The sequence below is a fragment of the Necator americanus genome, chromosome III (assembly GCF_031761385.1).
Source record: "Necator americanus strain Aroian chromosome III, whole genome shotgun sequence".
Classification (NCBI taxonomy): Eukaryota; Metazoa; Nematoda; class Chromadorea; order Rhabditida; family Ancylostomatidae; genus Necator; species Necator americanus.
Window position 1 is genome coordinate 11,392,865 of NC_087373.1, and position 14,624 is coordinate 11,407,488.

The 14,624-nt window shown below is 39.3% G+C and overlaps 1 protein-coding gene across 3 annotated transcripts; it reads right to left on the reverse strand.

The window, feature by feature from the left end:
* Positions 1-1,284: 1,284 nt before the first annotated feature.
* RB195_009265 (uncharacterized protein) lies at positions 1,285-14,554 on the reverse strand (the record flags this gene model as incomplete). Of its 3 annotated transcripts, XM_064189739.1 has the most annotated exons (48): positions 1,285-1,335; positions 1,433-1,504; positions 1,849-1,947; positions 2,003-2,087; positions 2,149-2,273; positions 2,439-2,516; positions 2,571-2,726; positions 2,914-3,013; positions 3,110-3,227; positions 3,284-3,412; positions 3,545-3,662; positions 3,909-3,995; positions 4,102-4,237; positions 4,512-4,690; positions 4,759-4,860; positions 4,945-5,016; positions 5,079-5,234; positions 5,597-5,752; positions 5,817-5,927; positions 6,218-6,315; positions 6,398-6,523; positions 7,423-7,539; positions 7,603-7,695; positions 7,784-7,883; positions 7,942-8,095; positions 8,152-8,294; positions 8,362-8,519; positions 8,611-8,744; positions 8,812-8,957; positions 9,061-9,178; positions 9,341-9,447; positions 9,511-9,618; positions 9,750-9,841; positions 9,951-10,089; positions 10,147-10,257; positions 10,320-10,454; positions 10,903-11,072; positions 11,189-11,325; positions 11,492-11,619; positions 11,674-11,753; positions 12,504-12,639; positions 12,706-12,859; positions 12,918-13,036; positions 13,247-13,324; positions 13,764-13,887; positions 13,949-14,115; positions 14,191-14,313; positions 14,513-14,554. In XM_064189739.1, the coding sequence occupies 48 exons, from the start codon at positions 14,552-14,554 to the stop codon at positions 1,285-1,287; spliced, it is 5,667 nt and encodes a 1,888-aa protein (XP_064047321.1). The 3 variants fall into 3 exon arrangements, with proteins under 3 accessions (XP_064047321.1, XP_064047322.1, XP_013297287.2); XM_013441833.2 differs by lacking the exons at positions 1,285-1,335; positions 1,433-1,504; positions 1,849-1,947; ... (16 more) ...; positions 6,218-6,315; positions 6,398-6,523 and having other exon boundaries at positions 7,400-7,539; XM_064189738.1 differs by lacking the exons at positions 7,423-7,539; positions 7,603-7,695; positions 7,784-7,883; ... (22 more) ...; positions 14,191-14,313; positions 14,513-14,554 and having other exon boundaries at positions 6,398-6,521.
* Positions 14,555-14,624: the final 70 nt, after the last annotated feature.

A 14,624-nucleotide genomic window follows, 5' to 3' on the forward strand; every position in this document is an offset into this window, starting at 1 on the left:
AAACTTTTCCATCCTGCTTGGAGCACACCGTAGAATAAGTCATCAAAAGTCCGGGATAGAGGTAGAAGTTACAGTACCTTCGAGCCGGAAAACGAAAGTGCGCAGAACACTAGAGGCGTTCACCGCCAAAAATCCAAAGATTAACATTAAGAATGAGTCCGTTGCTATCACAAACGAACTAGGCCCATATTAAGAGCTGCGCGGGTTTTGATACAAAGGGGTGGAGGGGTTGGGGGGGAGGAGGGGTGAAGACCCTCATAAAAACCCTTGAGACTCATAGCTGTGGCACGTGGTGGTCTGTTACGTTAGCAGATTCAACAAATGAAGTAACCACCACCAGGTGTTTTGTTCGTTTGGCTATCGTTTGAATGCTTTCTGTAAGGTGATGAGTAGTTGAGAGGATAAATCACCGGCGGGTTTGACTTTCTGTGCTCTGACGAAGTCAATAACGCCGAAACGTTACCAATTTTGACTACAGCTCAAGCAGATCAATGAAACAGTTACGTAGTCAACATGCAAAGATTCAAGGACAGTCGAACAAGGAGAATGCTCAGAGAAAACATTGTTTCAAGCATAAGTTAGAAGCCGAATGGGAGCGGTCGGCTCTCCGGCAAAAGAATCAGGTCGACAAATACGAGAATTTTCCCATAGACCCTACATTTTAACCAATAATGGGTCATAATCGTTAGCTGGTACCCAGCTCAATTCAGGAAACATGCGTTGGGTTTATGTGAACTGCACTATTTTTTTCCTTTAAAAAAACGCCAACTATAAGTGGTTCACAACGCTATTCAAATGCGGATATAAGAAAACTGCGTAGCGAATAACGATCTTTACGCACTAAACGCATTCATCAGCACAGCAGAACAGTTCTTTTTCTGACTTGGTCGCGCTGCATCCGATATTTATGTTAAGCCGCTCAAATACAAGCTGCATTCAGAAGTCCTCGGATGACGTTAATTCTGGTTCGCAAATGTGAAGTGTAGAATGTCCTTTGTGGAGAATATCCATTGCACATTCGTAGACTTCACACAGCGCTTTATCATCTTGTACGCCTATTTATTGCTTGTTGCCTTTGTGTGTTTGGTTTGCGCCTACGCCAGTTTAATTTCTGCATCCATTTCTTGTCACTGGTCAACTGCAGAAAAAACTTCAACAACAGTTCTTCATTTTCTTCTTCATAAGATGTCCCGTACATATCTTTTCTACATATACACATTGCATTTGCTGCTTTGTAGTGATTGACTTCATAGGGTAGGATCACAACCTAACGTCCAGCAAACATCACTTTTCCCGGAATCTTTTGAAAAGTGGGTGACGATCAGCAAGTGCTTGCTGAAAAACAATCACAGCTAATTGACAAATCAATAACAAGTAAATTTAAAAACTTTTGATGCAAATTACACCACTAAGATGTTATTGTCGAACTTACTTTAGATTTATTAGTGTATGAAACACTGGAGCCACCAGAAACAGATGCCATCGTTGCTTCACGTCGACTCACCTGAAAATGGACCTTTCTTTGAACGAATAAAAACTATGTGAAAGTCAACGAAAATGAATAGGAAAGAAAAGGAAGTATACAGAAGAAAAGAAGAGTAAGAAAATATCGGTAGTACAAATATCCATGATTACTAGATGCAGAGTATTTAGATGAGTTAATTGGCAAGATCACTGACAGCACAGATACTTATTTTGATGTATATTGATGCTTGAATTCATAGTTATCACATACTAGTATAGTACTAAAAGTACTGCGTTCATTTTAGCTTCACTAAACAATAACTGTTACCTAAGTATTATTCTACCAAACAGAAAAAACAAAATAAGATACACAACTGTACTTACTCTGATAGTTCCATCGGCCATTTCCTCTTTTACATCCTCTTCTTCGGCATCAGCATCTGACGCAGCCAACACCTGTTGTAATAATTGCAGCTGCGAATCCTAGAAAGGAATTTCGAGAAAATGATAATGACAACGGTATCTTCAAGCGCCTTGCCTTGCTTCCAAATTTGAGATCTTCTTTCTCCATGCCTGGCAAACGGTTTACAACTTTGTAGGCATACCCTTGATTTACCAAGAACCTGACAGGGAAAGGGTGATAAATGACATTTTTCAGCGACGGATACCAGTGAAAATACCTGCCTTTGCCTTTTTCGGGAATACCCCATCTCAACGGTATCCTGTGAGACTAATGAGTAGAAAAATGCATTGAACTGGTCTGTGGAATGTTTCTTAGCACGCAGAATGCGACCTAATCGTTGGGCCTCCTGAACTTAAGTTTTTATTCACGGAGCGAGCAAACATGTGATTATGATTGTAATGTTTGTAGTGAGAAATTGTTCTGATATAAAAACAACCAACTTTTAGCATGTATTAATGATATAAACGCAGAATAGGATAGAATCACGGATGTGTAGTACTGAATAAATTACCTGTCGCCTGGAACCACCATGAGCCGATACCTGTATGAGAACATTGGCTTCCGGCAAGTCAAATGATGTATCAGCAACCTTAATAAGTAGGAGTTCATAGAAAACCATGAAACAGAAAGCATATTCACTCACCTTTGAGACGAAAATTGTGTTCACGCGAGGATTGTATTGGAAATTTTGAAGGATTTTCATTCGCTCATTTTGACTCGTCTCTCCGTAGAGGAATGGTTTGTTCATTTCTATGGCGTATTTCTTGAGAGCGAAAACGTTGTCAGAGAAGACAATAATCTGTAGAAAAAAAAAACTGAGAAGTTGGATAATTTACGTAAACAAATTTCTGTTATCGCGAAGACATAAAGGTATTTTTCATAGAAATCAAAATGCCGAAAAAAATCAAACAGCTATTCGATAGTTCGGATACACATATTTCTAAAAAAGATGCAGCCAGCAGAAATTATACCAATTAATTACGAACTTTGTCATTTCTCCGTTCATGGAATTTAATGAGAAATTGACATATCCTGAATTTATTCGGGTTCATTACAGCAAGCAATAGACGTCGAGCAATTTGTGCCCTGGAAAAATCAAGTCTTATTAATAAGACGATCGATTATAACCCGATAGTAATAAATAGGTAGTGAAGATTAGTCGAAATGTAGCGAATGTCAGACCTCAAGTAATAAGCATAGAACTCGGATGTCATCGGACACCACACTTCAGCACATTGTACCTTCGCGATGTGACCAGCTTTTTGAAGTTCCATCCAGTTTGCTTCATAAATTTTGGGACCTAGAAGGAATGATCTTGAAGTAAAGCTGTCTTGCAGAGTAAAACAACGGAAATACCAATAAGAAAGTTGAGATCAGTAATCTTGTCATCTTCTCGAACAAGTGTGGCAGTGAGGCCAAGTTTGCAGTGAGCTTGTACAATGGTCAGCACTCTTCTGAACATCTTCGCAGGAATGGTGTGTACTTCTGGAAATGACTACACTCACTAAATAAACATGGAAAAGCATTTATAATGAAAACAGCAGAAACTTTAGTTACTGGAGTTAATCTCTGCTACAACTTTCTAACTGTGTAATATATTAAAGAAAAATAATCTACCATCTAATAACAATAATCCCCATTCCTGACTTTCGATAAATTTCATCGCTTCTTCAGCTGCATATGTACGCTTTCCTGCATATGCTACCATAGAGTAAGTGCTGATACATACCACAGGCTAAAATACATGATGTAGTGAAGAATCCCTTATTTCTTTCCATCTCTCAAATCTTCATCGGTACTTTTTGACATCTACAGCTCAGGTGCTACAAAACAAAAATCCAATTGCTATTCAATCAATTTTGATGGAAGGGGAAACCAAACAAAAGAGCAGAAAACATGAAAGAGAACTTCAGCAGGGCTCCACTAGAAGACCCACATTTTTAAACAAACAAAAAATTGAATTAAAATCAAAGAGGAGTACCTTGCTAGCGTCCGGACCATGCGGTACGGTGTCTTTCGCTTCCCTGGTGAACCGAACAATCTGTTTGTCAGTAATGGTGGACCACAACTGTAATTTCCTAGTATTAGTATATTTTTAGTTATCATTCAAAAACGATACTATTCCAAAAAACCTCAATGTATTACATGTCTCTCATCATATGCTAGTAAAACACCTTAAATTGAGCTCTCCACTGCTCGACTGACACGTTGGAATTGGCCAAACACAGGCAACGCTTGTTGACAGTTGTTACCGCTGTGACGCCCACGAGAGTTTTTCCTGCACCACATGGCAGCACAATGACACCGGATCTGATACAAATTTTACATAATTTCTACAATATAATGTTCATCATAGGCAATTCAAACATCAACATTCAATGATTCCTAAACATTGCCAGAATCATCATTAGGAAACAGTTAATTTGAAATCTTCTACAAGAGTATTTGCACCAATTGCAGTTTTCTATGACACTTTAGAAGAACTTCCACAGAAAGAGAACAACATATGAGGCAAATTAATATAAACCTTGAGGAAGAATGGACAACTAGAACTGACGAATTGAATATGTGCGATAAAGCTAACCTTGCTCGACTATTTCCAAACATTTTTCTGAGACTTTTCTCCTGATACGGACGTAAAGTAGTTGAAGGCTTCAAATCAATGCCTAGATTGGGATTCATTGTATCATTTCGGAAGTCGTACTCGGCTAGCAGTGGATATTCTAGTTCAATACATCTCTTCTGTACAGTTTCGATACTTTCCTGCAAAGGTATGAAGATCTCTGAAAAGGGATGAAAAAGCGTTAACTGGGGATGTGAAATCTACAGACTTGTTTGATTTCAAAAGTAAGCAGTTGGAGACTGCGAATCTCTGCGTCTTCCTCATCATCGCCATCCATTTTTCCATATAGTTCATCAATATCCTCAGGAACCTGGCATAAAGCACGATATCATCATACACATTATATAACAAGAGTGCAAATGGAAAACTGTAAAAATAAAACCCCGTTCCTCACATCATCTCCTTCCGGTTTCTTTTCTTCCTCCTTCATTTGTTCTTGAGGGAAATTGATTTTCTCCAGTTGAGTCTAAGAATAAACAGTGCATAAATGAAGACTGATTAGGAAATCCTAATAAAAAACGAGCCAACCTGTGTTTCTTCAAAGGGTTTTTCTTCCTCTAAAATACATGACTGGATCACTTTGTCTTTCAAGAGTTTCTGGATAACGTCCGAGTGGCGAGATTCAACAAAATATCGGTTATGTTTTAAGACAAGTTTGACCTTCCCATAACTCAGTGTGCACATCTGCAAGCAAAGTGGAATTCTTTTAAAATGTCAAGAGATTGCGAAAATATTGTCAGAGAAATTAAATAAATTTTCAAAAAGTGCACAAAGTGACCACAAGTTCTTTGAGAAGTTTCTTTTCTCTAACTTTCTTCTCTTTTAAATAAAGCTTGCACTTGGTCACCTCAACACATGAATTTTCTTTGAAGAGATGATTTCATTAGATCTTTCTAACAAATTTAACAAAAATTAAACACGTTAATGAAACGCTTAAACACATAAAGCAGATGTTGTAGAAGGGGAGTAAAGATTTAAGATGTAACCAATGGAGCTATAGGAAATAGGATCTTACCTTGATACTGCTATAAGAAATAGGAGCTTACCTTGATAAACTCAATGATTCCCCGAGGAAGAGCACTTTTACTGAGTCTCTCCAAATATTCAATGATGTCATTCGTTTGCAGCCCGACCGATACAGCCGCATACAAGGAGTAAGCCGTTAGTTGGTATTCGTGGATATGCTCTGGTCGACAAACTGGCTGAACATCGAAGACTACACAAAATAACTTTACCTACAAAATGTGTTTCAGGAAGTAAAACTACCTCTGATATAGCGATCAAGAAGTCTCTTGCATGTCTGTATACTGGACTGAACGATTCAAGAAAAATATGACCGTCCGGAGCAACCCAAAGTGGTCGTGAAGCATGATCTGCCTGAAAAGAGCTTCAAACGTAGTCGCTTACGCAAATGCACCGAGCTTTCTGTCGGTTTTGTGTGACTACGTAATAGAAGTAACCAAATGCAAATCAACAGCGATGCAGTTGAAGTGATAGATCTGTAGCAATAATTGATAATTTCTAACATTAGAATCGGTTTAGCGGCTGGGTAAAACAAAGCAACTATTAAAATGACGAACGTGGTCATAAATCTCGTGCACACTTCCGCAGTCAGTATTACTTGTGAAATAAAATCCGAGTTTCATCACAAAGCAGCTAAAGAATACCTTCAATGGCATATCTGAACGGTAATCCTTCCCGCCAAATTCATCCGTTATAACAGCAACACTTTCGCCATTCAAATTGTGTGATGCAGCCTTTGGGACTGCAATGATAGTGGAGAACTATACGATGCAAGAGAATAAGATCGCACCGTTGAAAGTTAAGAAATCCCTGAAAGAACGAACCAGGTGCAGCCGCTTCCTTCTCAACCTGCTTATCTACAGAACTGTTCGAAAACCCCTCTTCGGAATTGAATTCGGAATTGTAGGTTTCCCAGCGACCTCGTCGCTTGCGCTCACGCCGCGACATGCCTGAAATGTAGTGTGCTATTGACAAACGTCGTGCAGAGACTTTCGAAAATATTCAGTGGGGCGGGAGTAAACAACGGTGGAGAGGAGACATCGCGTGAGAACGAGTGGTCGGAGCGAGCATTATGGACAACAGTGCTGAAATTACTCCCGTGCATTGCTTTCGCATTTTCTGATGTTTTTTTTTCATAGCATTAGGTACACCTTGTCTTCTACTTCATCACGACGTTTCATACAATTTAAGGGCAAATTTCTCTGGATTCTACGCCCAAGACGAAACCATATTTCTACTTTTTTTTTGAAACGACCTTCATTATGAGGTTTTCACATCTCATCCAAGTGTCTTCATAAACAACTGATTTTGGTCACTCGAGTCATGTGTTGCTCCAATTGGTATTCGCTTATCTTTTCCCACGCAACAGAGAACGATGTTGAAGCCAAAACAATTTCAAATCGACAGCATCTTTAAGATATTCAAGATATTAGACAGCAGATTCACTGAAAGAACTCCATGAATTCGATTTTTATTGAATTCTTCAGAATTACAAGTACTGAGACATTCACAATGCAAGATATTCATTGAAAAGCTTGGAGGGCATGGGAGAACCAGCATAATTAATTGTGCTTTGGTGAGAGGGGATTTTGGATAGAATTATATACAAACAACGTAATGAACATCACAGAAACGAGAACTAAAACATGTTTTCGGCGAACTTCACAGCTACACAGCGATTAAAACGCCGAAAGACATTAGAACCGTTGTTGTTGTTGTTGCAAAAGTACCCGCTGTCTTTATAACAGTGGCGAACTATTATAAAACTGCAGACAATATTTTATAGCTGCAATGAGATAAACAAGCCCTACACCTAGACCACAGTCCTAATCTAAAACTGCCGATGTACCACTAGTTGGTGCTTCAGATACTGGAGAAATGCTCTTCGATGACGATTCATGTTCAACGCGAAATCCTGTTTGTTTCCCGATAACGTACAGATTATTCAGTGCACTATCTAAGTTCCCTGAAAACGTCGTCTTCAACATTTAGTCATTCGCTCAATGTAGGGAACGTTCAACTCTCACACCTTCTTTGTTGAGCTCCTCCCACTTTCGATACAGTTTCAGAGCAACCCGAGCATCTTCGACAGAGTCGTGGATTCCATCTTGGATTCTCTCTCCTGAGTAATTCATGAATTTCAACATCCTAATACTTTACACACTTTCCAACATCTAAACGAATGTTTGCAATGCTTTCACTAAACTCACCTAACAAATAAAATGCTAAAAACTGAAGCGAGATAAGCCGCTGTGGAACTTGTGGAATTCGGAACAACTCTACCGTATCTATCATTTGCTTAGGAGGTACCTAAAGTTATTAGCATCATGTCAGTTACAAATATCACTCCCGATAAATGAAATCCTACATGAATATTCAATGCAGAGAAGTCATTGACGAGCGCGTGACCCACGAAGATACATCCTTTTTCGACCAAGTGCAGCACTTTCAGGTAGACACACTTCAGTGTTGTGAGGTGTTTTGTTGATTTGCTCGGATCCAAGTCGTCTTTTATTATACCGCTGTAAAAAAAACCATGAGGTACTGAAGGAACCCTATATAGTGACTGAAGATCTACCTGAACTGTGTAAGATAGTCGTTCACCACGTCTCCTTCACAAGTAATCACGTAATCGTCAATCAAAACTTGTTCCCCGGTAGAATCCACACAACTTACTCGACCAACTGATTTCTGCCCCAGCTCCTTATCTCCTTTCTGTTCCTGGAAAGCGTGAAGCGTTGACGACAACGTTTTTACATCTTCTTGGGAGGTTATTGTCAAGTGATACATTGCCATTAATATTGATGAACTCGGCGTCAATGCCAACATAATCGCCTTCGCCGGGGATATCCAAAGTTCTTCTCTCGCGTGCAACCTCGTTATTTCCAGTGAGGTTCGCATCAGTATGGAAAACAGAGGGAGGAATCGGCAGCCGGCTTTCGGGAACTGCCAAATGAGCATTAAACAAGGGAACGATTGGAATGAACTTGGAAGCAGACTAAAACTGGTGTTCTACAGGTTCGAGAGTAATGCATACCTTTCATAAGTCCTGATTTCTCGCTAGCATAACAAAGAATTAATGGAATCTTCCACCGCGAATCCATATGGAACGCTTCGTCCGTGTGGAGTCGAGTGACTAAGACATCATTGAACAAACACCACGGAAGCTTCCTTAAGGAATTCAGAAGTTATCCACTGCATTACATCCACAAAAACCCCACAAAAACGTTGAACCAACACATCTATGTCGTCCTTAATCATCGCGACGGAATGTGTCCACTGGCCATTGCCATTACCTATAGCATAAACCATGGCTACCAGTTCGTACTGTTCACATTCACCTTCCATGGGCTTTTCGTTCAGAATAGCCAGACCATTCGCTACCTAAAGCGATGTCTTTTGCAAATCTCTTTCGACAGAAAACACGAGAGAAACGAAATACGTCCACAAACGCTTCGTAGCTTTGAAAAAATAGCAGGAAACGAACCCTAGCGCAGAATGAAGGTGAAACAAAGTGTTTCCAATCACCACAACCAGAGTCTTCGAGCCAAGCAGCACATTCCATGTCCCAATCATCAGTTCCATGCGAATACTTGCAATATGTTCTGTAATGTTCTATGACTGAAAACTCTTTCTCTTTTTGTCTTGTTCACGTCAGATGCTATGTAATCCTGTAATCTTGTAATAAATACTGGTTAAGTAGAAAAAAATGGAAACAAGACAGAGTGAGTTAACAAAAACCACTGACATAACATAGGGAAACTCACCTGTTTCTACAGTCAGCCCCATAACGACATGGTCTCTCGGCACGGGCTCCACCATCTAAGACACATTCCTTGTCTGGAGCTCGATAACGAGGCCGTGATTCAGAAAACTAAAGAAAAAATCCAAAATATAAAATCAGTTTCGCAGAAAATAACGAGCTCAGCAAACCAACTTTAAGTTGTTTTTCCCAAAACTCTGCGAACTTCGGATGAGATGGATTCGTATCAATTAGTAGTATAGGTGCTAGTCTCTGCACCCTCCTGGTATCATCCATTCGTGTCTGAAAAAGAATGACAGCTACTAGATTGTATTTCCAATCACGATGGAAAAGCACTTTTTTAGTGAAAATCTCTCAAAAAAAAATGGACTGAAGAAGGAGAACTCTTCCGAACAAGCATGATTTTAACCAACCGTAACATTGCATGATGCGCATGGCCCTTCATGTTGTCCTTTAGCGTGCAAAGCTTTCTCCAACAAATAGCTCATGTTCCGCTCATTCGCCGCTGAAAATCGGCGTCCTTACTGATGCGAATAGAAAGCTCTCACAAAATGTAAACATTACAACTCCACTACAATCTTATATAACACATGTAAAAACAAAGCATACCCTACCTTCAGGGTAGTTTAAGGAAAGAACAATCTTCTTTTCATCAGAGGCGTTCAGTTCACCGCAGCGTATACATCTTGATAGTACCGTTAATTCAGACTCCAATATGTTGGCTAAGGTCTCATTTTCTTCATTTTTCAACGACTATAAATAGAGCTAGCTTAGTTTTTGTTTGAAGACATATTGCATATCAAGAGTCACCTTGTTGATCGAGTTGACGACACTTGAGAACAGACACTGTGTTGTTGTCTGAACTGGTCCAACAACATCCGACCCTCTGGTTACAAGAAGTGAACGGATCAAGTTCGTGCACTAAAAGCGAGAAAAAAGTTGAAGAGTGCAAAAAATCACCCAAATGCGAGCTAACAACTTACAGATGCGGTCTCCTTTGATTTGCTTTTGTCGCTGATTATTCTGAAGACGAAGCCAAGCTGACAAGCTATGCAGTGCTCGTCGTCGCAAATATGGGATAGAATAAGATTACGAAGGGCAGAAACATGGAACAATATCTGAAAGTTACACATTGTGATACACTATCTAGAAGCAAAAATGTTTTCAAAGATGACAATTTTCTGAAGTGGTCCATAAAAAGTAAGACAAATTAAGAAATGTGACATACTGACACACTAATAAACAAAGGCCTAAAAAGCCCTAAACCTCTAGGTAATCAGATAAACAGAAAAAAAAAGTTCCTGTTCGGTGGTCTGCGAACCAAAATTTTCAAATTCCATTCTATTTCCATTAAATTCTAGCGTCTAACCCACCCCAATCGATGACCTTTCTGCGGAAGAATAAGCGTGCGGCAAAATTTTTCAGCTCTCTACTACTCTAATCAGTGTGCCTTTTCTCCCTGCAACGTTTTCGGAAAGACACCGTATCTCAATCAAAGCACAGCAACCCACGCTGTACCATACATGACAAAAATAAACAATAAAGAACAGTACTATAAGTACTTACCAGCACTATTGGGTTTATTATACAGCTGGAGGTGATTACTTCCATCGGTGCGTAGTCGGTCTTGTTGTATTTTAAGATGGAGGTATCGTCAAGACGTCCGCTTCGTGAGCGTCGAAGCTCCAGTTTGCGGTAAAACTGAGGAATTATGACAGGTCCGGGGTCGACAATTTCTGCAAAAACAAAATGGGAAACAATCTCCGCTGACCAGATGAAAAGAAAAGAAAAGGAGACTCAGATCTCGAGAAAACAAAGAGGAAGGAAGAATGATTTTTGAAAAAGAACTCACCACAGTCCTCTTGGCCATCCTGACAGTAAGGTACGACATTGAAACGGGCAAGTGGAGTGTTAGCGCGAGGATTCGCAACGTAACCAACAAATTGGATCGTAGACAACGACGGTGGAACAGGAACAGGCTTGGGTTTCCTTAACAGAATCTGGTTGCCATTCTCACAAATGAATGAAGGTCCCACACAAAATTCAATGCAATGATAAGACTTGCGAAAACAGGAAAAGATGCAAAAATCAATTTACAAATTCTTTACGAAGAATACTTTTCGTAATGCTCAAAACGAAGAACAAGTGAAGTCACCTATACACGTTCAGGCAAAATTCTTCCGGCCAATCTGAGAAATAGCTGTCATCACACGAGAATGGCAGAGGAACTGCAGCTAAAGGTGTGTGAGTGTCATCAATGAGAAACGACTGAGGTGGTCCAAGCTGAAAAACTTGAATAAATGAACTAAATCAGTATTTTAATTGCTTACTTCCTACCGAAGGATCAGCAAAATCAGTTTCCCAAGAAGAGTCGTTGATTGTAGGATTAGGTCTATCAGCATAAACATGAATGTTTCCTAAAGCGATTTGAAAAATGAGAACAAAAGAAGAAAATATAAACATGCGTGATTTAATAGCATTCAGATAAATTATCGTTTTTGAAAATGAGAATGATTACTTCCGAGTATGACCGAGTCGATCATTGTCTGAGTGGAACTGTGTGATTTATTTTACAGTAGTGGGCTCCATACAACTGAAATAGATTAACCCTTAAGTGAGGATTACTAGCGATTCTGACCACATTCGAATTCTTCTGGATTAAATTGAGTTACAGAAAAAAGGTAAAAGAATTCTCTTCGACACCCTTGCGAGAAGTTGTTAAATTTCGGCAATCAAGAATATAAAATTGGCGAGAACGCGAATCATTTGCTTGAATTTGACTTTTTCAAAGAGTCTGGAAGTTTTTATAAGTGGAAAATTCGCAACGAACAACAGCATTTATCCTCTCCGGAAGAAAACGTTCCAATTTAAATGAAAGAGAGCTTAAGGGGAACACTGATGTTAAAATGCTGGGAACCCAATGCTTCGTATTCAAAACCCACTATTAAAAGTAAAACACATGCGAACGCTAGTAGGTGAGATGGTGATTAGCTGTGATTCAAAAGTAAGACAGGGCCCAGTTTTAATTCCAAGACGGAAAATCAAGGAAGAGTGCCAAAACTCGACGAGGTTAAGAAAAGGAAAAGAGGTAACTTCCTCAAGATCGATAAATGAATAATAATTATTAGAGTAAGAAAAATCAAAAACCACATCCAAAAAAATCTTACCGATTTCATCTGCAAATGCCAAATAGTGCTTAGTTGACGAAAAGCCGAATGTTGTCAAGTGATATCCACCGGTATCAACTATCAAAGGCATTCCAGCACCGCGTTCGTTCAAAAACATCATTTGGGCTTGGCCGTTCTAACGAGACGAAAATTTAAAAAGAAACATACGAAGGATAGTGTAAGCTTCTAAAACTGACTATACCTGGCCAACACTAAGGATTCGATTGTCGCAGAAAGCTGGCATTGATAAGAATCTAGTAAACGAAGGGGCAAACGACAGCGCAATAGGTGGTAGTGCGGCAAAGCTACGCAAATCGTACACCTTCACGTATGGATCGCCATGCGGAAGACCTTGTCTAGAATTATACATGTATGATATTTATGAGAGAAAGCCAAAAGTAGAGTGTAATAAACCTTATTGAACATCCACAAGTTATTAGTCTGTTCCCACTGACATCAAAATCAGTTATAATCCCATTGTGTGCAGGTATTACTCGTAGAGCTTCCATACTCCCCAATGATCGTAAGGTTATCTATAAAATCAATAAATAAGATCATGCAAAAGTAGCACATTACTGCAGCTAAAAGGCAGCGTTTTGAGGAATCATCGACGTTGGGTTATCTCCAGCAATGGTAAAGAGATCGAGACAAGAAGGAAGATCGAAATTTTCCAACCGCGGCGTTTAAAAAATAATGTCGTACAATGTAATAACATCCATAATGACCTTGAAAAAGAGACAAACCTTGCCTTCACTATCAGCGGTGAACAACTGCGATCCATTCACTTTTATTATGTTGGCGTTCTTCTCCTTGATACCTGCCTAGAAAGCATAAGTTTGTAATGGCTACAAAACTGCCCTCAGTCAGTGAGCAGAGTGAGGACAGAAAAGCAGAGAAAAGCAGATTATATTCCGACAAAAAAGGAAGAAAGTCATAGCGAAAACGCGAATCTCACAAATCAGAACGAAAGCCCGTGGAAATAATAAGTAAAACGGCATCAATTTTTAGACAAATCAAATTGTGAGGTTCGCTGCAGGTCTAAAGAATTCTAACATCAATGAACTGCCAAATTTCTCTCATTCTTTTAATACCGGAACCAAGTGTACTATAGAAGTCAAGGACTAGAAAAGAGCTTCCCTTGCTTACTAGTATCAACCATCTGTATAGTCACTATGAATACAATTTATTGTCAGTGTCACTATATACTTTCTAAAATATTTGAGAACATCAGAGAGGACTAAAAAGAAAAACCAAACAAACCACGCGGATCTCTTTTTGCTTCTCATAATCGAATTGTATGAGTTTCTTTTGGTCTCCTCCCAGAAACAGTGATGATGTACCACTTATACGCCCCATTGCTGTAAGATTCTGCATTGATTGAGAGCTGAAAGGAAATAATTTAATTAATTATAAATTTTTAGAATATCTACGACTGACTAACGTGCCTAAAAGAAAACGAAACAAGACCATGGCGAGTGTTTGCCTTGAGTTCCGAAGGAGATAAGGATAGAACAAGCTCTTCAGTTACTTCCATTGCTCGAACTTCTGCATTTGTTGCACAAACAGCAGTATATCGATCGAAAGAAGGAGCATAAAAAGACGCTATTCTTCCCTTGAAAAAAAAAACAACGTTGGCATCCAAAATCCTCGAAAATAATGGAGAAATAATGACGACTGAAGTACCTACGTTGTAATTTCCACACCACAGTAATTCCTCATAAGGATCGAAACAGAGGGCTGATATTGCAGCTGGGTTGAGAGCATTCATCTCAAAGCTCGAAACGTAGACGAACGAACCATTTTGTGGCCACTAAAAAAATGAAGTAAAATTTTGAAAAATGACCTGACATTCTGGAGGACTGGCACTACATTTACCACACTTCCAAACAAACAAATTATTTTAAGAGCCCCTCATGCATCCAGAATTAGACCTTCACAAAAAAAATTTAAAAGTCCTGCGAACCATCACAAAAAAAAAGAAGAATTGACAGCAAAATAAAACCAAATACTTCGTCGGTAGCTGCGGCACCAACAAGGCCCGAATTTTCCATCGTCAGTGGAAGAAAGGACGGTGGTTTGTCAGCTTACCATTCGAAACCTTAAATGAACTATGTACAAAAT